The sequence below is a fragment of the Excalfactoria chinensis genome, chromosome 5, assembly GCF_039878825.1.
Source record: "Excalfactoria chinensis isolate bCotChi1 chromosome 5, bCotChi1.hap2, whole genome shotgun sequence".
Classification (NCBI taxonomy): Eukaryota; Metazoa; Chordata; class Aves; order Galliformes; family Phasianidae; genus Excalfactoria; species Excalfactoria chinensis.
Genome location: NC_092829.1, coordinates 1,540,075 through 1,567,439, shown reverse-complemented (window position 1 = coordinate 1,567,439; position 27,365 = coordinate 1,540,075). Strand labels below are relative to the sequence as shown.

The following is a 27,365-nucleotide window of genomic DNA, read 5'->3' as shown; positions in this document are numbered from 1 at the left end:
TGCGGGGAGCGGGGTGGGCGCACTGTGGGTAGTGGGGTTGGTGTGGGGCAGGGGAAGGGAGGTGGGGCAGGAGGAGGAGGACAGCCCAGAGCGCAGCAGGGCTGCAGAAAACGGGGCTCGGGGAGGAGAGGGGGCTCGGGGTGAGGAGAAGGGGAGGGGACAGGAGGGAGAGCAGCAGCAGCGGGAGGAGGAGGAGGAGGAGGAGGAAGTCGGGGCCGAGCCGCTTCCTGTAGGCAGAGGGATGAGCGCAGACAAAGCTGGGTGGGGACTCGCCGCTCCGGGCTGCTGCTGACCGCCCCTCTGCCTCCAGCCCGCATCCCTTCTCCATCCATCCCTCCATCCATCTCTCCATCCGTCCGTCCGTCCGACCGCCGCCGCCCCGCGGGGAGAGCCGGGGCAGCACCGCCCGCAGGTACGGGGAGAGCCGGGGGGGCGATGGGAGCGGGGCTGGGGGGCGCCGGGCGCGCACGAACAGCGCGCATCGGGGCGATCCCATGGCAGCACCATCCCTCGGGCCCCAAAGCGGTCCCTGCTTATTACCCCCTCAAAAGGCGATCCTTTCACCCCAACCCCCGGCTTGCATCACCCCGTCACTGCCTTTGCTGGTTACCCCATGGGGACCCCGACACCCTGCACCGCCCATAGCCCCAACACCAATGGGTGCTGCAGGGATGGTGCCTGCCCCAGCGCTCAGCCCCCAGCAAAGCTCTACGGGGGCTGATCCTCACTTAATCAACTGATTTGCCATCACATGAACGGCTTTTTCTCGGGATGAATGAGACGTAGTGTTCTCCTTTTGATTTTTTCTCTCCTTCTCCCACCCCCCGCAAAGGGCTTTCCCTGCCCCAAATCCCTCTTGCTGGGATGGATCTGCCCCCACCGTGGCTTAGGGAGGGGGTACTTGGGGTGCCCCATCCCCACCTGCTGCCCCACCCCACCACCCCCGTTCTCTCAATGGCTGGGATTTCAATGGGAGTTCTGCTTTTCCCGTCGTGGCCATGCAGCAGGAAGCAGCACAGCTCATGCGAGGTCTCAGGAAAAGTAACCATGGCAAAGGCACCGTGTGCCCAGGCAGCTCCCTGCTGTGCCCAGGGACTGGGGATCATAGAATGGAATCATAAAAATGGTCTGAGGTTCCCCGTTCCAGAGGGATCCAGCCCCAAACTTCAGCCTTCTTGCAGGAAAATGGATTTATAATGAAGGAAGAAACTTGAATCTTAGCTCCCCACTTATTGCTAATGAGTCCCTGACAAACTCAGGGTGTGCTGCCCCAATGGTAATGGGGTGGGAACGTAGGGCAGCGTTATCCCCTGTCATTGTACCCTTGTGTGCAGTGCTTGTGGGTTTGCCCTATTGTTTGTTTCCCACTGGACAGACCCCAGATCCCCATTGCACTGCCCAGGGCCGGGGCACGTCCCCTTGGCACCAGGCTGGGCCCAAGCACGGGGGATTTTTCCTTCTAACTGGATTTCCCTCCATGCAGCTGGAGCCTGCGATGCTAATCCTCTTTTCTGCCATATGGCCTCTGGCTGGATTGAAATATGACTCAATTAATTATTGCCAGGAAAGCCCCGGGGCGAAGTCTTTCTCCAGTAGGATGCTCAGAGGTTCTCTGGGCGTTGTTTTCCCACCCCATGCCACAGGCTATGGGCTCAGGCTGTTCCCTTCACACCCATTTTAGGGCTTTTCTTGCCATTTCCATCCCTTTGCATGCTGCCAGCTGCCACCTGTGACACAAGCACGGCGATCTCAGTTCCATCTGGATCCCCAGCCCCAGCAGCTGGCATCGTGCTCCTTGGGGTCAGGGTATGGCATCCCAGAGCAGTGCGGGTAGAGATGCTGGAGAAACCCAGTTGTTGAGGATTTTTGCCCATCCCCAACCCAGCCAACACCTCCCCAACCCAACGCTGGAGCTCAGTGCGTGGCGACGTCGCCAACTTGGCACAGCACGGCGCTGCCTTCCGTCCAGCCCCACAGATGCACCCGCCTGGATTTTGCTGCTTTGGCCTCAAAACGGCGGCGGCCAAGGCACCACTTCTCCCTTTGAAAACCCGTGAGTCATGGGAGGAGGGAAGGCAGCGCCGCGCACGCAGTTTCCATAGCAATTGGGACTGGAAAGGCGGCACCCAACCTGCGGCCCTACAAATGCTGCCTGGCCCCATCAGCTCTGCCGGGAGGCTCTGGAGCCCAATCCCACAGTGATTCCCATGAGGGGTCATATCTGGGCCTTCCCATCTCCATTTTGGGGTTAGGAATCAGGGAACGGCCGTGGGAAAAGCATCATTTTTGGCATGAGTTGTGTCGGTGCTCAGCGGGACGTCTCCTTGTGCCTGGAGTGGGATCAGAGCACTCACAAATGGGAGCAAAGGAGCTGGGATATGGGGGTAATTTTCTTGCTTCTCAGCTTCTTTTCTGACTGTTTCATCCCTCTGGGTGGCAGCGGGTGGGATGGCTGGGGAGGCAGCGGGATGCTGCAGCCTGGGCCATGGGGTGCGATGCGGAGTGTCCCCGTGTGAGCTACGTGTGCCAAGGATGAGGTCTGAAATAACACATCTCCTCCATTTCCTGCAGCCAAAATTGGTTTTTTCCACATACTGAGTGGGGAAAAAAATAATAACAAAAAGAATATACCCCTGAATTGGCATCGCACCAAACCTTACACCAAACCTTACACCAAACCTTACACCTCCCCACCTTGCCGCGTGTCGGTAACAGCACTGACAGCTCTTGGGCAGCAGCAGCTGGGTGAGATGCAGGGAGTGGCAACCACGCTGGGTTTAAAGGGCACTGTGAGAGGCCCTCTCCACCCCCAGCAGTGTGCGTGGGGGCACTGATGCCGGTCTGGCTGTGCTTCAGCTGGGGAAGGAGCAGCGCCGCGGTGCCTGTGAGTGGTTTGAGGCAGCACACTGTGCTCAGTGGATCGACTCCTTGAGCTGAGCTGCTGTCTCGATTTAACAGGCTTAGTGCCCTCCTCGCATGGGAAGGAAAGTTAGCTCCGTGCCTTCTGCAATGCTCCCAGGGAGCTGCTCTTCCTGGGTCTGTAAGAGGGGTTATAACCCAGCTCCCCGTGCCTTCAGAGCTCATTAAGCATCCTGAGCAATGAATGCCATGCAAGCCCAGCAATGGGAAAAAACAACCCACCACAGCACAGGATATTCCCACTGCAGCTCCCGGCAGACCCCGCTGTGCTGCTGCCTCACCCCCAGCACGCTGCCCTGCACCGCTCCCGCTGCAGCATCCTCCCTCCTGGGGCTGCAAAGCTCCATCACTGCAAAGCTGAGGGCTGGAGCCTTGCAGGGATATGAGCCGTGAGCAGTTCTGCTCAAGGGAGATGTGCCTGGAGTTGAAGAATGGGATCAGCTCCTTGGTGCGGGCGCTTCCCTGGCTGGCACGTTGGGGAACACGCTGACAGCGCCCGGATGGATTCATGGCACTAATTATAGGGCTTGTCAGCGCTGTCGTGTCAGTGCTGCTGTGTTGGGAAAGCTGTGCTTCTTCAGTGATGGGAATAGGGACAGATTCTGCAGTTGCATCAGTCCCCATGTCCCAGACCATGTCCCGTGTCCCAGTCGATATCCCATGTTCCAACCCACATCCCATATCCCAAGCAATATCCCTTGCCCAGTGCCCAACCCATGTCTCAACTCATGTCCCATGCCCCAGCCAATGTCCTATGGCCCAACCCATAGCCATGGGGCCCCAAGGATAGGCAGGGTGTCCACGGCAGTGTTGGAGAATTGTGCTTCTTAGGCCATTCTCTATCAGAAGTGGGAGGTTCGGCCACATTTCTGGTGGTTCTGTAGGGAACTGGCTGCAGCAAGAAGGAAGGAAGCAAGGTGCAGGATAGGATGCTGGAGGTGGGTACCCAGGCCCCATGGCACTGTAGGGTCTGGGTGCTTTCCCATGCTCTGCGATCATTGCAGCGCTGTTTCCAAACCTTCCTGGGTCCTCTTGGAGGAACACCAGCACATCTGAGCCCCTTGAGACACAAAGCAATGGGAGGAATTCTCAGTACCTGGATTTTGAGCTGGGTAGTGGTGTCTGTCCAAGGGGGTTACCTTGGGAATTGCCTTTGAGCAGCTCTGGGGAGTCCTGAAGCATGTCCTGAATGCACCAGAAGCTGCACAAAGTCCATCGGGTGAGCAGGTTCCCTCTGTAGCTACTTGGCAGTGCAACTCGTGACACTTCCTGCTCTTCCTTCTTACCTCATGGAACCTCTCACCACCTCCACACAGCATCTTACACACAGCTGTGCCGGGGGCTGCTGTAACTGCAGCCTCTTGTGGACACATTGGCTCCACACACACACTTTGGGATGTCCGTGCTCCCTCCTGGGGTCCCATTGGCCATGCAAAACCCACCCCACAGTCACATTGTTTAGATGGAGACTTTGGCTCTGCAGGATGCTCTGCTGACACGTTCTGCCTTGTTTTATGGTTAACATTGGCTCTTGGCTTTGACCCATTTTGACTGGAGCTGGATGGGGAGAGAAGGAGGTGGGGTCACTGTCTGCAGGAAACATGGAGATGTGGCACTGAGGTACGTGGTCAGTGGGCATGGTGGGGTGGCCTGAGCTTGGGCTTTTAGGAGCTCTTTTCCTGCTGGGAAGGTTTGAGCATTGGCAGGGTCTTGTGTGAGCCCATGGCCTGGGTAGGACCTATGAAGAGCTGGTGGCCTCAGGACCTGTGCTCCAACCTGCCCCAAGGACAGCATTCCCAAAGGGCTTTATGTTCAGTTATTCAGTGCTGGCCTGTTTGTGCTCCATCCATTGTATTTTTAATACTGTGATGGTGTTTGTGCGGTGCTCGCAGTGCTGGTACCATCAAAATATGTTGCATTATTTATCAGCTGATTTAATATAATTGCTGCTCAGCCTGGCGTCCTCACCAGGGGTTGGATCCATGTCTGCTGCTTCCTGGCTGATGCCGGAGGGGGAATGCAGCCACCCCCAGGAGGCACAGACAGCAAACGAGGGACAAGCTGATGGGTTTTGAGCCTACATCTGAGCCCTGTGTAAATGCTCCCGTTAATGGCTGCAAAACTTAGTCTGGCTGGGAAGGGATGCTGCTCCTCCATCCTACATGTAGCTGAAGCCCGGCTTGCAAAAGAGCAGCTGGCTTCAGTGGTTTCTGCAGCTCAGGCTGGCAGTGATACAGGGAGCAGCAGCAAGACGGGTGCTGAGGAACCAGTGGGCAGGGAAGGCTGAAAGGCAGTGGCTGCAGGTTGTTCTGAGTGGTTAAAGAGATGGGAGAGAGCATGGGGTGGAATAACTGATGAATGTGGGGTGTGCAGGAAGGCCAGGGTGAGAGCTGTGGGTCCCATCCTGCTGCGCATTCATCATATGCCTTCATCCCTACTGCAGGGTGGGATGGAGGGATGGAAGGAAGGAGGGAGGGGGGGGAGGGATGGGTAGGTGAATGAATGGAGAGATGGATGGAGAGATAGGGGATGGATGGATGGATGGATGGATGGATGGATGGATGGATGGATGGATGGATGGATGGATGGATGGAGAGATAGGGGATGGATGGATGGATGGATGGATGGATGGATGGATGGATGGATGGATGGAGAGAGGGACAGATGGATGGAGGGAGGTAGGGAGAGGGAGAGATAGAGGGAGGGAGGGAGGGATGATGCACAAATGAAAGGATGGAGGGATGACGGATGGATGGATGGATGGATGGATGGATGGATGGATGGATGGATGGATGGATGATGGGGGCAAGGATGGAGATGTGGATGGATGATGGAGGGAAGGATGGATGACAGATGGAGGGGTGACAGATGAAAGGGTGAGCTGTGTGGGAAATGCCACCTTGCGCTGCTTTGCTCAGAGTTTCACATATATTCTTTGGCTTTGCATTTTCCCATTACTCTTTTTTTTACAATGCTTTGTATTGCAAATGTGAAACCACCGCCCCAGCAAGTAGCTCTTGGGTGGTTTTCTTCTTCTGTCTGCGCAATAACAGTGTTTGCTAAGTATGTGTCACTTCACGACGCAGCAAGAATGATGTTTGGTGTCACATGCAGCGCATTGACTCAGCAGGAAGTGTGGCAGGAACGCGGCGGCGGCGGCTCGGCATTTCCGGCAGATTATTGTCAATAACACTGTGAGAAAACCTGGGTTTCGACAAAGGAGAAAATGCTCCGTGTGCATTTCAAGGGGAAAACGGGCTGCTGCAGGGACTGGGGCTCTGTGGGAAAACTGAGATGCTGCATCTCGGGGCTGATGGGTGCTGAGACCCAAAACCTTTGCTCCAGCAGCCCCTGCCCCAGCTGAGCCCGCTGCTTGCATCAGAAGGGACCCAGGTGTGCATGCTGCCCTGCAATCACTTTCTGCTTTTGCCTCGAGGCTGCAGCAAGCAGAGCCCAGCAGCAGAAGTGCTGTGGAATGGAGGCAATGTGGGTCAGACGAGGAGCAGCAGCAGCAGCCGCCTACTTCAGGCTCAGCAGCCCCGCTGACCCCATTTGCGGCACCAATTGTCCATGGGAAACAGCTCCGTGTGCTCCTTGGGTTTCAGTGCCATCAGGCATTTTTCAGCATCACGGATTATAAAAGCACGGGGAATTTATTTTTCCCGTTTTCCTTTCATTCCCCCCTCAATTGGAAGCCTGCTGAAATCACCCGCGTTCCATGGTGATCCTCCTCATGCTGCTTAGGATCTGGCCATCAGTGAACTCTGTAGCAGCTATCTTGCACTTGCAGGTTAGCCATGGAGAGATTTACCCCACAGCTTATACACAGAATGGAGCAAATCTCAGCTATATCCAAGGGTTGCTCGTGTGGTGGGTCTTAAATACACCTGCTTGCAGCGCTGGGGATGCTTAAAAAAAAGAGAGAAGAAAGAAAAGGGGCAAGAAAACAAAGGGGAAAGAAGGGAAAACCATCTCCCAGCCTCCTACTCTGATAGTGATGGAGCAGGGGTGGGGGGAGGAGCAGGGCTCAGCAGTACTGGGGCTTTGCTCCACCACAGAGGATAGAGTGTGACCTGTTTGATGTATTTGAAGCTTGAAATAGTTCCTTATGAGTAATGTGGTTCAGGTGCTTATCACTAATTAATTCATTCTTTCGTAGCGTGGATACCTAATTAAAGCAGTCTAAGGTAATTCCGGAGGGGTCTGAAGCTAAAGGGATGGTTAATGGGGTTGTTTCTGTGCTGATGCAACCCTCGGGGCAATTCCCAGCGGCTGGAAGGGTTTATTAGGTTCCGTGTGGCTGTTACTTAAAATAAAACTCCAATAAAGGTTTGATTTGGGTGAAGTCATTGGAGACAGCAGCAAGGCTCCCACAGCACAGCAGGGCTTCTCTAGGCCAAAAGGTGATGTAAAAAGGCACAAGTTTGTGTTGTGGCACCCCTGGTCCGTGCCCTCATTCCAAGCCCCGCTTTGCACCTCCCTTTAATGCCTGTGTCTTGATGCTGGGAAGTACTTGAGAGCTGTGGGACGAGGGGTTGGGAGCTGGGATTTCTGAGCAAGCTGAATTCATTTTAAGGTCAGCTTGAGTTCTTTTGGTGATGGCATCAAGAAGTGAAAGGGCCAAGAACTCATTGATGTGATGTCTACTCTAATGAATGAGTGATACAAGTTTTCTAGTGGTATCCCCATGGTAGAAACCAAGCTTTGAAATGAAAGGTTCCCAAAGAAAACCAGATAGGCCAGAAACCCCCGGGTCAGGCAGTGGCCAGGCTGTGGGATGCACTGGATAATGCTGGAGTAAAACAGTGACCCAGGGTCTGTCTCACAGCAGAACTTCTGCCATGGGAAAGAGGCTCATAGTCTGGTCTGTGTTGGAAGGGACTCTTAAAGACCATCTGATCCCACTCCTCTGCAATGAGCAGGGCCACCCCCAGCCCCATCCAGCCTGACCATCTCTCAGGGCAACCTGTGCCACTGCCTCACCTCCCTTACTGCAAAAACCCTTTCCTCACGTCCAGTTTAAATCTCCCCTAAAATAAGAGGCTGCCCGACTGAGATGCAACCAACACTTCCCCAAGGCTGTGAGGGACCCAGGGGGAGAGATCCAGGAGTGTGACCCATGTGAAGATGTCCCCTGATGGGACACGTGTCATGTTGGGGCAGGGCCAGGAGAAGCTGCAGCTTTGCAGCTGGGGCACTGCTGTTTTTTCCGGGCAGCGTCAATGTTTGTAGGGAGTTTCCAAAGCTGCGTGTTCTCTTCCCAGACCAGCTGCATAACAATAAAACACAAGCATAAAAATAAAACACCAGCAACAGAGCACGTTTGTTATCTCTTTTGGACTGTCTTTACATCCCCTTATAGGATAGAGGCCAACGGCTGCTTGCAGAGGTGGGAACGGGATGGTCTTTAGGGTTCCTTCCAACCCAAACCATCCTGTGGTTCCGTGGTTCTATGATTCCATGATTTATGCTTTGCTGTTTTTCCTCCCCCAAACACAGTGTGTTTCCTTTTCCTGGCTGCTGGAAGGGCAGCAGCTCCTGGGGGCTCCCTCCTGCTCTGGGAAACGTCCCTTCACCCTCATCATCTCTTAAGAAAACAATTAAAGAAAGGAAAAAAAGAGAATAAAAGGAAGTCGAGGTTGCTTTCGGTTTGCCTTCTCTTTTCAGCTGTTAGGGCACGTGTGAGAAAATAACAGCCTGAGATTCTTACTTCTGTGTGCCACCCATGGGACTCCCAAAGGTGAAAGGGAAGGCTCTTGAGCAGGGCTCCCAAAATGCTCGAGGTGGGTCTGCCCCATGCTCTGGTTCGTGTCTGCATGCAGCCCTGTGCTCTGCTTCTCCTGAGCTGCCTGGGATGGGATGCACTGCTATCCTGCTCCATCACCTCTGTATGTACCCTATGGAGGAGGTTTTGACTTTGTGGTCACAGATGGGTGAACCAGAGCATTGCTGCCTACAGAGCCACATCCAACAGTGGGCTCTTCATTCCGTGCACTGATTTCAGAGGAGAAAACTCACTGGGAACCTCCCTCTGTGTACCAGTTGTGGAGGACAGAACTCACTGGGAAGCTCCCTGCTGTGCCTCAGCCCATGTGATGCACATCATTTGATACCAGTGCTGCTCTTGGGGTGAAATGCAGTAGCATAGGGCCACACAGGGCTAAAGTCATGGAATCATAGGATCATTTGAACTGGAATGGACATTTAAAGGTCATCTGGTTCAACTCCCCTGCAATGAACAAGGGGCAGTGAGCTCTCTGTCCCCTCTGTTCCAGCAATGGGAGTTCAGAACAGGGTTGGCACCAGACCCTGGGTAAGGACACACTGATGGCATCAGGGCTGGCCCCCAACTTGTCACACCTCGTGCCTGGCTGCTACTGGTGTGATAACAAAACTGTTGCCATGGAAACGGGCTCATTTTCACCCTTTAATTTCTTTCTTTGCTTTTGTGGCTCTGACCCATGAGCTGCTGTTTGGTGATTTCAGTGCCACATTGGGCAATAAGGTTGGGAAAGGGAATTCAGCTTTCTGCTCTTTTCTTTCTGTCTGTAGTATTTTTACAGCTTTCCATGTATACCTAGTCATTATTTTTCCAGTGGAGCAACCTGTTTTTAGAGATGGCCATTAGCACAAATAAGAACCGTGGAGATGATTCTATGATGCTGTAAGGCCTTTAAACACATACCAAAGTGACTGTGACAGGTCTCTGGGCTCAGACGTTTCACTGCTGGGTTTTGTTCACTGATGCCCATGATGCATCAGAGAGGTGGTGGGGTCACCATCCCTGGAGGTGTTCAAGAACCATGTAGAAGTAGTACTAAGGAACATGGTTTAGTAGGTAACATTGATGGTATGTGGACAGTTGGACTGGATGATCTTAGAGGTGTTATATCACCTTAATGATTGTATGATTCTATTACAAAAAAGCAGTGAATTTCCCAATGGGCTCTGCTGAATGGAGCATGGCTGATGTATTTGAATGTTTTCTCCTTTCCCCAGTCAGAAGAGACCCCAAAAATTGGGTTCTTCCCCCGTCACTTGGGTTTAATCTCAAGTTGATGTGGGAGGAGAAAGAAATTCTCCTCGGTGCTGAAAACGCAGCACTTTAGTGGCGAGTACTGAGTTTGAATACCTTAAATTGGTGACTTTCACTGCAGAATGGGCTATCCGACAGCACATTTTGCATTGGGTTGCATCTCAAAGGCAGCAGCATCCCTGCCTGGGACACCAGCAGCTTTGCAAAATGCAGAATCACAGAATCATTCAGGTTGGAAAAGACCTCTAAGATCCCCAAACCCATCCCCAGCCCACCCCACCGTGCCCACTGCCCACGTCCCTCAGTGCCACATCCCCACGGCTCTGGAGCACCTCCAGGCATGGTGAGCCCAGCACTGCTGGGCAGCTGTGCCAACACCTGTCAGCTCTTACAGAGAAGAAATGTTGCAGTGCTGTGCAGTAAATAGCCCACAGCCCCTCTGCACAGTGCCCAAGCATCAAATCAACCCAAGAGCCTGAGCTGTAATCACAGCCCAGAGCCTGAAAGAGACAATATCCAGGTACTGTACAGCATAAACATAATTAGCATGGAAATCGAACACCATCCTTACTCATTAACCTGCAGTCTGTAAGACAGGAATCCTATTATCCAGACGCACTGCGCTGCAGATGTGCAGCAGCATCGCAGTCCCCATGCGGTGCCATTGAGCCCATCGCTCTGTGCCACTGCTGGCACAAGGTACAGAGCCCTTAGGGCAAAGAGAGCTTAGAGAATTCCTGCTGGTTCTGCTGGGAAGCAGCCATGGCACCGCTTGCCAGCAGCCCTCAGATATTTGCCTGCTGACCTGAAACCTCTTCCTGTGCTGAAAGTCTCACCGCACGCTGAGTGTCACTGTGGTCTGTCCCCAGCGAGCTGCTGGGAGGCGGAAGGAAACCCTGAGCCCTCCTTGGGGCCTGAATTAAAGGTGTCACTGCAGCCATCTGAGCAGCTTGGTTTTTAATTTCTCTCCATTTCCCTCTTTCTGTAAAGGTGTCGAACGCCGAAGCGGAGCAGCTGTTGCCCTAAGGACAGCCAGCACCAGGGAGACCCAGCTTTGGTAAAGCAATGCTGCCCACTCTGAGCACTGGGTGCTGGGAGGAGGGTGGTGCTGGGTGCCTGGCTGGGGATGCCAGAGAGTAGAGGATGTAGGCTATATGTGGTATATACGTTATATGGCTTATAGTTTATATAAGGTATATAGGGTATATAGGGCATATGAGTTACATGGGTTATATGGAAAAACATCCACTGTGAAGCTGGCATGGCCACGCTGATCATCCCTCATTCATCTGGGGTGGAAATCTTGAGCAATAGGAAACTCCTGCATCCTGTTTGGCATCCTGGTAGCAGGGATGGAGCAAAGCAGCTCTACACAGCCACCCTGCAACACCTACAGCCACCCCAAACACCCCTGGCTATCCCAAAAGCCACTGATCCAGAGGCATGTGGCTGGGGGAGGCAGGGGCAGCCCCTGAGCTCACCTGTTTCCATCTGCTTTGTTGCACTGCAGCCTTTCTTGTAATGCCCCAGCATCCCCTAAGTGTTGCTAATAGGGAATCTCCATTCCAGAAGTGACATCCATAGAGCCCTAGCCCAAATGCAAAGCTAAATGCTGGTCTGCATCTCTCCCCCTCACACCCATATTCATATGGCCCAGCTCTAATACCTCCACGGCCCATATACAGCCCCACCAAACTGCTTTTGGGATTTCAGGGATTCCAGGCTCTGTGCTGAGCCCCCATCCCCGCTCCTGCCTGCTGCCCGACCGGGGTGCGCCCGGCGTGCCGATGGCCAGCAACAACACCGCAAGCATAGCACAGGCACGCAAGCTGGTGGAGCAGCTGAAGATGGAGGCCAACATCGACAGGATAAAGGTGATGGAGCCGGGGACCCATTGGGCACATAGAGGGATGTTGTGAGGGTAGATGCTGGTCAGAATTATATTGCAGGAGCCATCAGATGTAGTGGCAGAATATGGTGGGTACAGAGGACAGCTGTCCCAGTGGCCCCACGGCCAACCCATGGTCATCTCGTTGGCCATGGGAGGTGATTTCCTGGAGGAGTTCCCATGGGATGGGATGTTCCATCCCCACGGTGGGGTGTTCTGTCACTGTGGTGGAATGGCTTAGGGACATGACTGGATAGGCATGGTGGTGATGGGTCAATGGTTGGACGAGATGATCTTAGTGGTCTTTTCCAACCTCAGTGATTCTCTGATTCTGCAGTTCTGTGATTCAATATTCCATCCCCAAAGCAGGATGTCTCATCCACAAGATGAGAGGTCCCATCCCCAAGGCAGTGTGTTCCATCTCCAAGATGGGATGTCCCAACCCCAAGACAGAATGTCCCATCCAGAAGATGAGATGTCCCATCCCCAAGGCAGTGTGTTCCATCTCCAAGATGGGATGTCCCATCCCCAAGGCAGGATGTCCCATCCAGAAGATGAGATGTCCCATCCCCAAGGCAGGATGTCCCCCATGCCATCTGTCCCCAACACACGGCTCCTTCTCTGCAGGTGTCCAAGGCAGCGGCAGACCTGATGGCATACTGCGAAGCTCACGCCAAGGAGGACCCCCTATTGACCCCCGTCCCGGCCTCAGAAAACCCCTTTAGAGAGAAGAAGTTCTTCTGTGTGATCCTGTAAAGCCTCAAGGAGCCTGACAGGCACTCAGGCCACCCTGAACACTGATGTAGAGTTTTTAGGAACGGGGACGACCTGCTAGTCCACAGAATTTAAACAAAAAAATAAGTAAAATATACGGCCTGGAAGCTACAGAGATGTGCATGTTTAAAGAATCTGGCCGCCTTTGGGGGATATAAGATGATCCGCATTGCGAGGCAAAAGATCTGAAGTCTGTAGAGTTGCCTAGAAAGAAAAAAAAAGAAAAAAAGGAAAAAAAAGAAAAAAAAAAGAAAAAAAAAAGAATATTCATGTAAAGAATAAATTTGTGTCACTTTCCAGCTCACAAAATCGTTTTGATTGTTCCATATTTAAAGCACCAGAGTGGTGCTGAGCAGAAGTAACCGCTAAGGATGTGCATAACCTTCTTGGAATGATGTTGTTGGTTCCTTTCCAAGTGTAGTTTTTATTTAAGCTGCCGGATCTATAGCTGTAGCTGGCTGTGATGTTACTCAGTGTTCGGTCTCGTGCTTTCCCATTCCCCGCTTCCCGTCTTGTGCCTGGTGGCTTCGCCCCGTGGTGAGTGGTGTTGTGCTCGCTGCTTCGCGCTCTGTGATGGCTTTTGGTTGTACTGCATGGGGTTTGGTCTCTGCTCGCCCGCTGCGGGTTTTCTGTTCTGTCTGACACCACGGGCCGGCGGGAGATGCTGCGGGAGGTGATGCTGGAGGCGATGCCAATGGCAAAGCCAACCCCTGCAGCACCCCCCGACACGGCTGCAGACTCCAAGAACAGTGCTGGCCTCTTTCTCCTAGGTCTGTCCCTTTGTCCCACACGTCTGTGCCTCTTCCTGCTCCCTGCCCGGCTCTTCCTGCCCATCCTCATGCCCATTCCCCTGCAGCAATGGGAGAGTGCCAGGATGATGATGCCCAGAGCACCCCGCTCCCGCAGTGCCTGATGCTGTGTTTACGCACAGCCCTGTGCCAGGGTGAGGGCTCATCCCCAGGTCCAGCATCACCCAGCATTAGAATTTTGGGGGAAAAATGCCTCCTTTTGGGGCTGTCGGATGCTTGTGAGGACATGGCTTGCCAGGAGCCCCTAGGACACTCCAGTGCTCCACACCCAACAGTAGCACTGGGATCCCATAAGGTACTCTGGGCTCCGCATTAACCCCATAAAATCATAGAATCATTGAGGTTGGAAAAGACCTCTAAGATCATTAAGCCCAACCACCAACCCGTCACCACCACACCCACTAAGCCACGTCCCCATCAGCCCCAAACCTCATCTACCCAACAGGGCAATAGTCTTTAGGTACCTTTCTGAGAATCTTTCTAGCCCGTTTCAAGTGTGTTTTGGGTTTTCTACCTTTTCATACTCTTTTTCTAGCTCCGGTTGGCTGTGGGATGGAGCGCCCGGGGCCGGCCCCGCTCGTGGTGTTCCCGGGCCGTGTAAATACCCCCACCCCTTTGTCTTGGTCATTGTGATGCCGAATTTCTGCTGAGCGCTGCCATGGTTTGTAAGAAGTTTTTTAATGACTCATATCTTTTACAACAGGAATTCTTAATACATCAACAAAGAGTAATGCGGCCGCGTTCGCATCGCTCGTTTCCCCATACAAAAGCCCTCGGCTGCCTCCATCCTGGGCACGGAAGGGGAAATCCATGGAGCATCGGTGTGGGATTTGCCCTTCGCCCATTGGTGTGGGGTTTGGGGGAAGGCAGCGCGGGGAGGTCGGCGTCGCGGTGTAGCACATCCCCGTCCTGCGTGGTCTGTGTACTCGTTGGAAATAAAGTTGGGATTTGTTTCATGGCTGTGGTGGTGATGCTGTGTGGGCATGGGGGGCAACGGGAGACTGCAGGGGGGGTGACCTGGCCTGGGTCTTACTGGTTGTGGAGGGGATTGGGAGGGAGAGAGAGTGGGGTCTAGGCTCTGCAGAGAAGGGCAATGCAAGACAAGGCAAAGGAAGGCAAGGTAAGGCAAGGCAAGGCAAGACAAAGGAAGGCAAGGCAAGGCAAGGCAAAGGAAGGCAAGGCAAAGACGGCAAGGCAAGTCAAGGCAAAGGAAGGCAAGGCAAGGCAAGGCAAGGCAAAGGAAGGCAAAGGAAGGCAAGGCAAGGCAAGGCAAAGGAAGGCAAGGCAAGGCAAGGCAAAGGAAGGCAAGGCAAGGCAAAGGAAGGCAAGGCAAAGGAAGGCAAGGCAAGGCAAGGCAAAGAAGGCAAGGCAAGGCAAGGCAAAGAAGGCAAGGCAAGGCAAGGCAAAGGAAGGCAAGGTAAGGCAAGGCAAGGCAAGGCAAAGCAAAGGAAGGCAAGGCAAGGCAAGGTAAGGCAAGGCAAAGCAAAGGAAGGCAAGGCAAGGCAAGGCAAAGGAAGGCAAGGCAAGGCAAAGGAAGGCAAGGCAAGGCAAGGTAAGGCAAGGCAAAGCAGAGCAAAGCAAGGCAAAGCAGAGCACTGCCCTCTCACACCTCCTTCCTTTCCGCAGTGCTGGCCATGCCGCAATGACTGTCTTAACAAACTGTCAAGTTCTTGAACATGAAGGATTTTTTCCAGCCATACTCAGAGGCTGAATCCCCTCTGCTGGTCTTCAGATCCCGCAAGGCAGTAGGGACACATGGGCACAGGCTGCCCACACACCACCCACCCCTGGTGGTGCCCGAGGTCACACACGAGCCCCGGGCAGCTGAGCAAGGGGGGCACCCAGCCCCAGTATGGTGGGGGCTGTACGGTCCCTCCCAGCGGCCTCCATCGCCCCACGCCCCGCCCCTGCGGCCCGCCCAGGCCACGCCCCTTTCCCAGGCCACGCCCATTTCACAGGCCACGCCCCAGGACTGCCCACCCGCCGCCGTGTCGTTCAAGCTACACGGACGTCCGCTTCCGTCCCGGCTGCTTTCTCCGCGCTTCCATTGGTCTCATAGACTGCCGCTCAGCTCGCGAGAACCAATAGAAGGCGACTTAGACGGTATCGGGGCGGTACTTCCTGTCCGACCCGGCGGCTCGGCCTGAGTGCGGCGAGCGGCAGGGACCGGCCGTGGTGGTGGCGCCATGTTCCGCCGCAAGCTGTCGGCGCTCGATTACCACAACCCGGGCGGGTTCAACTGCAGGGGTGAGGGCCGCGGGGACGGAGCTGGGACGGAGCTGGGACGGAGCTGGGACGGAGCTGGGACGGAGCTGGGACGGAGCTGGGACGGAGCTGGGACGGAGCTGGGACGGAGCTGGGACGGAGCTGGGACGGAGCTGGGACGGAGCTGGGACGGAGCTGGGACGGAGCTGGGACGGAGCTGGGACGGAGCTGGGACGGAGCTGGGACGGAGCTGGGACGGAGCTGGGACGGAGCTGGGACGGAGCTGGGACGGAGCTGGGGCTTCCCACAGCGGAGGGCGCTCAGGATGCACAGAGAGGCCTGAGTTGGAGGCAGGGAGGCCGGGCCGTAGCGCGGTGTGTGAGGCCTGCCTGGGGAAGAGAAGGTTCCAGGGAGACCTGAGAGCGGCCTGTCGGTATTTAAAGGGGCTGTAAGAAGGAGGGGACAGACTGTAGCGGGCTGTGGTGACAGGACGAGGGGAAATGGTTCCAAACTAAACAGGGGGAGATTTGAACTGGATGGAAACAAGTTCTTTTACAGTAAGAGTAGCGAGGTGCCCGGATTGCCCAGAGAGGTGGCGGTGTCCCATCCCTGGAGACACCCAGGGTCGGGTTGGATGGGGCTGTGAGCACCTGGTGGAGCTGTGGGTGTCCAGTTTGTTGCAGGGAGTGGGACCAGGTGGCCTTTAAGGGTCCCGTCCAACTCCAACTGCTCTGTGGTCTTTGTAAGGGATCAAGGTTGGCTCGTTTCTCTTTGATAACATCTTGTCTGCTGCCAGCTTTGTGAGTTGTGCATTTTGAGCTCGTCGCCGACGTTTCTCTCTCCTCAGAGGTTTGTTTTGTTGGTGTAGAAGCTGTTAAAGTTCTCACTGAGCTGTACGTTGTGGCTCCGTTTCTTACAGCACATTCAGTGGAAGTCGGGCATTCACGTCACTTTGAGGAGACGCTCCTGACAGGTTGAAATAGCACAGCAGCAGTCTTGTCCCTTTGCTTACCGCAGCCTGAGCTACTGCAGGAGGATATTTATCTCGTTAATCCAAATCACTGCAATTCATCTAGTACCAAAGTTTCACGGGTGGTTCTCAAGATGCTGGTGGTACCCAAATGCTGCAAATCACAGATGCAGAGAAGTTGCTTTGTCCGTTACCGATCCCTTTGGACCACAGTCTTTGTATTGTGGAGTTCCAACTCCAAATGTTGGCTCAACAACCATGAGAAGTTGATTCAACAGAGGAGAAGGAAGAAAACGCCTGTACACAGTCACGGGATGAGGGCACATTGTTCTTAGGGACAGACAGGGATTTGTTGCAGCATGTGATGTGTTTGTCCACGCAACAGAGTTGGGCACTGAAATCCTCGGTGTCATTGTTTTACTTCTTTGCTTAGTAACACCTATAATTGTATTCCTAATAAAAACAGTTTCTTAGCTGATGCCTTTTAGTGTTGTCCATCAACTGTGGCCAATTCCAAGTCACTTGAGAAACGAAGAAAGCTCAGAGTGTTGAGTTTTGGTCAGAAGTTCCCCTGGGCTGTGTGATTTTGAGGTAGTGGTATGTATCTTGTTTTTGTTGTGGTAGGAAATGAAAGTGCTCGGAGACACCAGAATTTGTAGGAACTGGCTTAAAACTTGAGGGCTTGGTTTTGCCCTTATGGTTAATTGTTGCTGTTTTTTACTTCTCCCTGCAGATGAAACGGAATTCAGAAATTTTATTGTCTGGCTGGAGGACCAGAAAATCAGACACTACAAGATTGAAGACCGAGGGAATCTAAGAAACATACACAGCGATGACTGGCCCAAATCATTTGAGAAGGTATTTTGTTCCAAACACAAATGTCTCTTACCTGAATGACAGTCCAGGGTTTCTGTAGTTGCTGGGTGTAAATGAGTGACCATTTATCCCATCTCTGAATGTTTTCTGTCTCAAGGAATTGAAATCTATAATTGAGGCCACTGCAGGAGTTAAAGATGGTAGAACATTTTCTGTGTAAATTTCACTCAGCCCTGTTTTTGCAATGCCAGCTTCTATCCTAATATTTCTTGCCTAAATTGTTTTAGCTTTTACTTTAAAAACTGGCTGCAAATAAACAGCTTTTATTCTGTGCTTTGGTTTTTGTGCAGCAAAATAAAAATGGATTAGCATAATATGGGCTTTACAAAGTGTATGAAATGAAGATACTGAAGCTCCTCTCTGCCCCTACTGTCATCTTAGTAGATGATTTTCCACTGCTAACATGAACCGTGGCAAGCAGCCATAGCTCTGGTTGTGATCTCCTGTGTGCTCGTGGGCATTTTGGGTCACTGTGGGGCTGCTGGTTCTGTGCTGGATTCCATTTCCTTTCTCTCACAACAGCCCTGTGAGGAGCTGAAAACACTGCTCCTAATGCTCAGTGCCCATTTATCTCCCTTCTGTTCCCTGGAACCATTTGTTTTTTCTCTGCCCGGAAGGTTTGGAGTGGTAGTGCACACACTTTGTACGTGGAAGCCTAGAGCACAGTTCCAGAATTGATGACAGGATGGAAGCTTTCTGAGCTTTCAATATGAGTGATGTTGGAATTACTGGCTGCTGGTACTGTTGTGTCAGCAGCACTTGGCAGTGTAGCATGGTGCTGTTCTATGCAGCTCCTCTTAAGTAAAATTGCTTCTGCTGCCCTGCAGAATCCTCTGGTTTTTGCGCAAATGGTTTAGAGGTGTTGTTGCGCCTTGATAGCAGCATTGTGAAAGCTTTAGGTAGAATCCTGCCTCCTTCCTGCTTGTTTTTGCTGTACTTTGTTCTCTGTCCTTCTCCCTTGCCTCTGCTTGCTGTATAAAGAGAGCAGACAGCAGAGGAATGAGTGTTTGGATTCTCTGGTTGTCAGTCTGATGGGGAATGTTACTCATTCAAAGCATTATTAAATGGTTAGTATTAAAGACTACCTGCCTCTCACATGCCTCAGATGGATCAGATGCTGCAGTGGAAATGTTTTGTACTGATGGTGCTTCTTAGTAATGATCTTCCAAATTGTGCTGGCTATGGGAAAGTGACTGCAAATCAGTTCTGTGCTTGTAGCTAACTTATACAAGTGTTTCCTTCCAGCCTATAATGTCTGCTTCCTTTCTCCTCTTTCTCTCCCACAGTATATGAAGGATGTAAACTGTCCTTTCAAAATGCAGGAACGACAGGAGACTGTGGACTGGCTTCTTGGGTTAGCAGTTAGGCTGGAGTATGGAGATAATGGTATGACTGAATTTATCTAATATTTGAGAGTGGAAGGGAAACCTGTTTGACTGTTTAAAGTTAAGAATGACATGTCAAATTATGACAGTGTCAGAAGTATATATCGTTTCCATCTAAAAGAATAAAGCTATTTCATTTGCTTGATATAGCGCCATGTTGAGATGTGGACTGTTTTTCTCAACTCAGTTCCTGTGGGACAGTGCAGTAACATAATCACATTTGCTATCTATTTCTGGATGTAGCAGAATACTTTGTATATATTTATGCCTTTCTCCTTGTGGTTTTGCCTTTGAGAGTGTACTTCAAAGTCAGCGAGGTGCTTTTCTCTTTAATACTGCATATATTCAAATAAGTTATTCTTAAATCCACATTTCACTGGGAGGTGATCCTGAACCCCTGGGAACTGGAGCAATGGTATGAAAAAGCTGAATTCAACTTCAATCTCAGTAGCAATTTCCTTTGCAGCAAGAGTGCTGATACAAATGTAATTATTGGTGGCAAACATAATAGCCAAAGGATCGTTTTCCATTACCTTTAATTGCTGCAGGGCAGGGCTCTGTCCAACACAAGGATGGGGATATGAACGCTGGCAATTTACAGTTCATCTTAGTTCATAGTACTGGAGAAAGCGAGCTTTCTCCTGTCTCACTCTTATATGAACATGGAAGAGGCAGTTGAGATCAGCCAAAAGTGCTTGAAGAATACCACAGGTACTTCACTTCATACTCCAGTCTATAAAACAAAGCATCTGTTAGTAATGTTTTATACACTGATCAGAGCCAACCCAAATCCTGACCCTACATATGCTGCTGATTAAGGCAAAGGGCCAATCTTGGTTGAATTGATGGATTTTTAAAGTAGAAGAACTGTAAGTTGCAGCTCGTTCAGCTGCCTTCTGGGAAATTGTAAGATGCCTTAATCAAGTGGATAATGATGTAGGTAAGCATGAGGCATGCTCTGATGCTGCTCTGGGTGCAATGATAAGCTTTGGGCAGATGGGGAGCTGTTTGGACAACTGCCTTTGGGGCATTAAAGAACTCCAGAATGACAGCATATGAACTGAGAATGCTCTCGGGTATGTAGCACTTCTCCTAAATGTGGTTACCACAAACTAGTTTGGCTCTAAACTTCTAGCTAGTTATTTTCTTAATTAGCCCTAATGGTGATCGTATTTTTTCTTCATTTAACAGCTGACAAATATAAGGACTCTACCCCTGACGGTGCTAAAAATACTGACAATACAGCAAAAAATGCAGAACCTCTGATTAACTTGGATGGTAAGTGTACAGCAGCACTGGGGGTGTCATACAGAATGGCTGCATCCTTCACAAGTGTGTCGCCTATTTCCTGGGTCTTTCACAGCCACACCTTCTTCCACGATGACTCTAACTTTCATAGTTATATACCAGCTTAAAGCTTGCACCAGGCTGAGCCCTCCCCTTCTGCTGCAGGAACACAGTGTTTGCTTGCTGCTTTGTAACCATGGCCTCACCCATGCTCGAGGGCAGTCTGATACCATGGAATAGGAAAGCTAATTTTATCTTCTGCAGCCAGTTAAACCAGCATTTTTTGTTGTTATTTTATTTTCTTTACAGTGAATAATCCTGATTTCAAGGCTGGAGTGATGGCTTTAGCTAATCTGCTTCAAATCCAGCGACACGATGATTATTTGGTAATGCTTAAGGTGAGCTTCACAGTTTTCAGACCTTGTTTCTTCCTTTTCATCTCCCCCAGTGGTTAGTGTGTGTGTAATAGCCTGTGGTAGGCAGTTACTGAGAACCAGGACTCATTTAGGAACAAAGAAAGTAAAATTCATCATGTATGTATCTTTTCAAGCAGCACAAGGTATTAATTGTGGAAATTAATGCAGGGATATCTTGTTAAATTATTATTAATTATTGATTATCTTGTTAAACAGTTTGATTGTAGCCATGGTCTTAGAGTTGCAGTGCTGGCTGAGAGTTGTCTTTCAGCATTAGAAACTCTCTAGGCTAGTTGATGTCGCTGCTTTGTGAGGTTTCTGAGCACTTCAGGCATAGGGAGGAATGGACTCGAAGAACAGCATTGTAGTCCAGTTTTGGCAATGAAAAGCTTGAAAGCATAGAGTCTAAGCATCTAAGCAGATCTAAGCGATGCAAATGGTGTTTTAAAACAGCTTAGTCATGTCAGCTAATCATACTTTCTAAATGCTGTAAGTAAGGCAATTGATTTTCTAGAGCATCTCCAAATGAATTTGGGAAAGCTTGTGGTGGAACTCTGCTGCGTCTCAGAATTTCAAGCTGAGATTATACTCACCAAGTACTTTGTTTAGGGAGATAGTTGTGATCTTGGGATTTCATAATACGGAAGGTTAAATGAGTTTTTTGGCACCAAAATAAGTTTATTCCACTGAAAAGCAAGACAGTGCTCATTTATTACAGAAGCTGTGGTGTTATGCTAAATTTATATATAGATACTATACAATCGCAGAATGGTTTGTGTACGATAGTACCTTAAAGCTCATCTGGTTCCAGCCCCTGATATGGGCAGGGACACCTCCCATCAGTCCAGTTTAGGGATGATGTCTTGCAGGACAATGTCAAATGTTTTGCTCAGATCCAGGTAGTTGGTGTCTGTTGGTCTTCCCATATCTACCAATGCTGTAACCCTGTAGTATGAGACCACCACGTTTGTCAGGCACACTGAATTTGCCAAGCATTTCCTTAGGAAATGATGCTGTGTAGTTATCCCATCGGCTCCTCTTTCCTTCTCTCTGGTATGTTGTCCTCCTTTGCTTTCTCTAAATAACTCCGGAGTCCTTTACAAATCCCTGGGGAGGGGTGAAGGTCTCAGATATCAAACCTCTGAAGGGGGAAAGAGAAACAAAACAGAAATACCCCACAAAGGCATAAAGTAAGAAGAGAGAGGAGACACTGAGTGGCGTTGGTGGGGATCTGCATTATGTCAGCCCTTCAGCAGAATTCCTTCAGCTGCTGTTACAGGCCAGTCTCAAGGCTAGCAGACTTTATCTGGATCCACCTAATTGGCACTACCAGCTCAGAAAGCAGGCTGTTTTCTGCCTAAATGTATTTATATTTTGTCATTCTTTATGCATTTCTAGCCTCACTTTTTTTTGTTGGTTGGAGGCAGTTGGACAAAGCAACCAGCCTGGATTTTGCTTCTCTTAGCTGCAGGAGGAACAGATTCTTGCAGTGGTGATTCATGTTACGTGAACAACAGCAATGCTGCTTTTCAAGGCTTGATGATAGCAGAACATGTCAGTGAAATGTTTTGGTTCTATTCCACGTGAAGGAGGCTTGCAGCAATGCCCATACATAGAAATCATGATCCATATTCAGGCTTGGGCACTCTGGCTGCTTAGGAAAAGTGAAAAGCTGCAAGCCTGCCGGAGACATCTGGCTAGACCTTGGTCAGAGTGAGCAGAGAGGGGGAGTCCTCCTTTTATTAATTTAAATTGGAGGAATTAATCAGAAGATGCCTGTTTAACACATTTGGATACACTTCTTTTTCTAATGCAAAAGATGCTCAGAATTCTCTTACGAGGTCTGATTTCATTGCTGGAATTTAAGGCTAAGCAAATCAAATCACTTCCTGTGTCCAGCGCAGCCACCTCAAAAGGATTTCTAGAAATAGCCACTGGTAGCTTTGCTGTTTCACGTCTCAGCTTTAATCATGAACAAAACCAGGAGAAATGGTGCAGGGAAATGTGAAGCAGCACAACTGCTTCTGTCACACTGAGCTGTTCGTCAGGGTAAGTCTGAGGAATGTGCTTGACAGACAGAGTGCTTTTTGGCGGAGGACTGCCAGCCTGGTATTCCTTCAGTTATTTTTAGAGGCGTTTTCAGCTGTAAGTGTCAGTAAGTGATAGCTCAGTATGGTTTTGTGCTGTGTTCTGGAGCAGTGGAAGCAGATGAGCAGCAGGATTGTTAAAGCTCTTGTTCCCGTGTCTAGAAATAAATCTTGCCTTTTTAACATGTGGTTAGGGAACCTTGTTCAGGGCTCTCTGCCTTTGAAAGGCGGTTCAGCACCTCCTGAAAGACCCCAGTAGCAGGAATTGCTTCCTGAAGGAGCTGTATTGCTGCAGTGTTAGAGGCAGTACAATGGAGGCAGTACAAAACTCAGAAGAACAAAACTGAAGCTGCTGCTTTGGGATCAGTATCAACTTATTCTAGGAACGGCAAACTTTCTTGGCTGTTCATGGTGCTTTGCAGTTTCTGATCCAGTGGTGTCTGAAGTGCATCAGGACATGAATTAATTACTCTGGCCTTTCAATGTTTTTCTCCAGGCAATTCGCATTCTGGTTCAGGAACGCTTGACGCAGGATGCCATAGCGAAGGCCAATCAGTCCAAAGAGGTTTGTATATATCAGTCCTACCTGGTGTTAGTTATCATGGTCAAAATGGGTTCTGTTTAAACACTTGGTTTAAGAGGATGGTGGAAATTCACTTTGCAGTGGCAGTTCTGATTCTGAAAGACCCAGAGAGAAGCAAGCAAAACTAGTGTGCAAATATTTGCAGCTGTATGATACCACGTGTAAATAGCTGCTTTCCTATCTTAGTGTATGGTGAGGGGTGGCTGCTGCTATTCAGTGCAATGGGATCCCAGTATGCACAGAAATGCGTGCCCTAACCTTTCCTTGGAGAAAGCTGTACTGGCTGTGTGAACAGGTGAAATTTGCAGCCTATAGAGTGTTTTGCTTCTGAAGTCTAGCATGTATTTGAAGAATGGGATGTTGGCCACCTGGCTTCTCTCCACTTCCCCTTCCCCCCCAAGTGAGAAATGGTGAAGGAAACTTCAGCAATTAAACATTAAGTCATTCAGCATTTGGCACAGCAGCTGCTGGCATTGGGTGCAGCCAGGGAAGGGAACCTCTTGCCCTGCAGGTGTGTGCTGAGGAATGGCCCTGCTAAAGCAACTGGATCTGGTCAATGAGGGCAAGTCTCTTCATCTCTTCTGGCAGCTGCCCAGAGCAGTCCATGCTTTACTTATTATCATAACACTGCTTATGGTGTTTACTAAGTGTCAATCGCAGGTGCACAGAGATACAATGCAGTGATTGCCAGAAGCCTTGGAATATGAAATCAGAGCTTTGGGCTTTTATATGTCCAAAGACATAAAAGAGTAGGAAAACAACGAAAGCAGCTGGGACTGCTTTATTCATTTTAGTTTCATTACCTTCTAGTAAAAGGCTGCTTTCTGTTATTGTTTACATAGCTGCAAAGCTGACTTGTAGGGATCAAAATGCAATTTGGCAGAACTAGCAGTTTGAGCAGCAGGGACTTTATTTCAGGACGGGATTCATAATCAGGGGGTTCTTAGGGAGTGGTAGGAGGGTAGGAATAGAAATCTCTGCTTCTGACCTTGGCTGGCTTGTTAATAGCCAGAATACTAGCTAGTGACACTAGGTGTAATTAAGTCTTGTCCCTTGAAATAGTTTATAACTGTTTGGCTTCTGCGTGGCTGACACTTTTATACAAAATGTCATGAGCTGCGTTCTTGGGAATATCAAGATATGGCCCTGAGAGATAAAATGGGTGTAGGAGTAGCCTCCCTGAAGGTTACATATGAGGGTTGTGCTGAGGAGAATTACACTTCTGTGCTTGGGGTTTAACTGTGCAAAATAAAGTGAGATTTGTCCTAGGCTGTCAAGATGAAGTTTTAAAGATAAAGAAGGAAGGTTTATTTAGATTATGTTGTGAATGGCCTGCAATTCAGTGTATACTGTGTCTGGGTGGGATTCAGATTTGTGATGATAGGCATTTAGCCTGTTTCAGGCTTCCCTTACTGGGTGAGTGTGTCCTAGGCAGAATCCTAGAATGCCCTGGGTTGCACAGGCCCACAGTGCTCATCCAGCTCCAACCCCCTGCTGTGTGCAGGGTCACCAACCAGCAGCCCAGGCTGCCCAGAGCCACATCCAGCCTGGCCTTGAATGCCTGCAGGGATGGGGCATCCACAGCCTCCTTGGGCAACCTGTTCCAGTGCGTCACCACCCTCTGGGGGAAAAACGTCCTCCTCAGATCCAACCTCAACCTCCTCTGTCTCAGTTTCAAACCATTCCCCCTTGTCCTATCACCACCCACCCTTGTAAACAGCCAAATAGCATTACATGGAACAGGTGCCTTTGGAGCAGCCCTTCAGGATCACTCTGGGGCAGTTATACCTCTGCCTGCTTAAAGCTTCTGTGCAAATGAATGTGTTCCTGTTTGAATGCAGCACCAGCGTGCGCCCCAGCAGTCCAGGACCTGCTGTAAGACCAGTGCTCTGTCAAGAACGGGCTCCACCAGAGGGAGCAGGCAGCGGTTTGTGTGGCCAAAAGAGAGCTCACAGCAAAGGTGTGGGAGGAGGGCAGGATTTAAGCGGTGCTGTGATTCCAGGGTGTCTGAAAACACCAGCTGCTCTGGAAGTGCTGCTGTGGTCACTCAGCGTTGGAGGTGCCTGCAGTTGGCAGGCATGATAGTTTTATTGTGCATGTCAGATTCTGAGAGAAGCTGCATAGTAAAAGCAAAGGCTTAAGGTTGTCACTGTTTAAATAAATGTATGTGCACATTGAAACCCAGGGGGTGGTTGTTCATGGTGACTTCTCCATAACTGGAGAAGGTAAAGAAATAGAGCAGTGCTTAGAAATGAGCACTAATAAAACTTGTGCTTGCACTGTTTCTTAGAGCAAGCATTTAGAAATTAATGTTTAGGTTTATTCCTGAGCTCAACACTTGAGAAAGTGCTTCTGAGGATGTTGATGGAGGCTGCAAGTACAGTGCTTGAGAAACTCGCTTGATCACAGAGAGGACTTTTACAGCCTGCTTTCAAATCAGCCAGTGCTTTGACATCTGGCAGCTGTTTAAAGGCAATAGTTACTAAGAAAGCCCAGTTTGTGCATGCTTATTGTTTGTCTGGCTTAGGGATGTGGCTGCATTGAGTGTTCTGCAGTGCAGTTGTTGGCCTTTTAAGGACTGAACATGGGCAGTGTGTGCTCAGTGGGACTCACTCAACAAGTAGGGGGAACATAATTAATGATGGAGACTAATTATTGTTATTAGTGCTCTGGGGTTGAAGTTTCAGAACGCAAAGGCAGATGTAATCAAGCATGATGATTTTTTGAGGTTGTCACACGTGTCTGTAGAAGCAAAACTCAGGTGTCATCTCCAGGGTTATCTGGGGTGGTGCTTGCTTTTATTTGCCAAGCGTGCAATGTGATGTTTCTAATTGTACTTGCAATGTTTTTTTTTCTTCTCTCTCTTTGAAGGGTTTGCCTGTTGCCTTAGAAAAACACATTCTTGGTTTTGACACAGGAGGTAAGCAAGTCCCTTCGTTTTATCTCTAAACAGCAATGTTTGTCGTTGTCAAGTGTGTTATTGTCAAATAGATCATGTGTACAGAGACAGAAGACCAACCCAATTCCTCTGGAGCCTGCAGTGGAAAGAATTGCTCCCTCCCAGTTTATTTATGAGCACTCCTGAGCTTTTTGTGTTGAAACAGAAAAGCACAAATCTTGGCTGTGGAATATATCATTACTGAAATATTACTCTGAAACAGCTTTCAATAGCAGACCCACTTGCACGTGGAAGTAATGCTTCTTGGTGCTGTTGTCTTGTACGAACTGACTCCTACCAGCAGAGGACCCTTGTGCTTCTCCCATGCATTCCAGCTACCTGCTTTACCTAAATGTAACCAGAGGCATCGCACGTTGGTCTGAGCCGATAGATGGCTTTGCAGGCAGTAGTCAGATGTCCTGGACTCCTCTGGTCTGCCTTCTCTTTTGCCCCACGTACAACTGAATTACTGCATGGAATAGTTTGTACTGACCTGCCTTAGCTGGGGATTACTGCGAGGGCTGCGCGGAGCTGAGTGAGGTTTTGCAGAGCACTCTGTGCAGGGCAACTTCTGCCTTTCGAGTATGAAAAACCACAACAAAGTGCGGAATGTTAACTGAGGTTAATCTTTTCTTAAGCTCCTTGTATCAGTTATAAATGCTTGACACGACTGCTCTTTCTGCATCTCACCCAGATGCCGTTATCAACGAAGCTGCCCAGATTCTGCGGTTGCTGCATATAGAGGAGCTCCGAGAGCTGCAGACAAAAATCAACGAAGCCATTGTAGCAGTTCAGGCCATTATTGCTGATCCCAAGACTGACCACAGACTGGGAAAAGTGGGGAGATGAAGGGGTTGGAACCTCCAGTCTCTTGTGCACTTAGTCTGGTTAGGCACCACATACAGCTCCGTACAGCTCTGGCATGCAGTTTGAAATGGATGCTATCTTCCTGATTTGAAAGAAAACAGGAAGTCAAATTCTGACTGTTCTAGTGAATTATCATCTTTCTTTAAATAAATGAAGTCGGGGAAGTAGAAACAAATGGTTGTGATTAGCTGCGTGTTGGCTTAGATGGCTCTTTGTGTTTGGTTCCCCCCTCCCATCCCTCCCTCCCCCCCATTGTGTTTGGCTTTGAGTTGAGAAAGGGAGTGTTTCATAAAGGCTCTTTTGCTGAGATCCTGCCATACAAACC

General features: G+C 50.2%; 2 protein-coding genes across 2 annotated transcripts; both read left to right on the top strand.

The window, feature by feature from the left end:
- The first annotated feature begins 34 nt into the window (after positions 1-34).
- On the top strand, positions 35-14,382 carry GNG2 (G protein subunit gamma 2). Its single transcript, XM_072337603.1, has 4 exons — positions 35-412; positions 10,946-11,012; positions 11,669-11,829; positions 12,471-14,382. The coding sequence occupies exons 3-4, from the start codon at positions 11,743-11,745 to the stop codon at positions 12,597-12,599; spliced, it is 216 nt and encodes a 71-aa protein (XP_072193704.1). The 5' UTR covers positions 35-412; positions 10,946-11,012; positions 11,669-11,742; the 3' UTR covers positions 12,600-14,382.
- Positions 14,383-15,396: 1,014 nt separating this feature from the next.
- RTRAF (RNA transcription, translation and transport factor) lies at positions 15,397-27,215 on the top strand. Its single transcript, XM_072338462.1, has 8 exons — positions 15,397-15,673; positions 17,335-17,459; positions 18,764-18,863; positions 20,054-20,140; positions 20,459-20,547; positions 23,149-23,217; positions 26,107-26,155; positions 26,868-27,215. The coding sequence occupies exons 1-8, from the start codon at positions 15,613-15,615 to the stop codon at positions 27,020-27,022; spliced, it is 735 nt and encodes a 244-aa protein (XP_072194563.1). The 5' UTR covers positions 15,397-15,612; the 3' UTR covers positions 27,023-27,215.
- Positions 27,216-27,365: the final 150 nt, after the last annotated feature.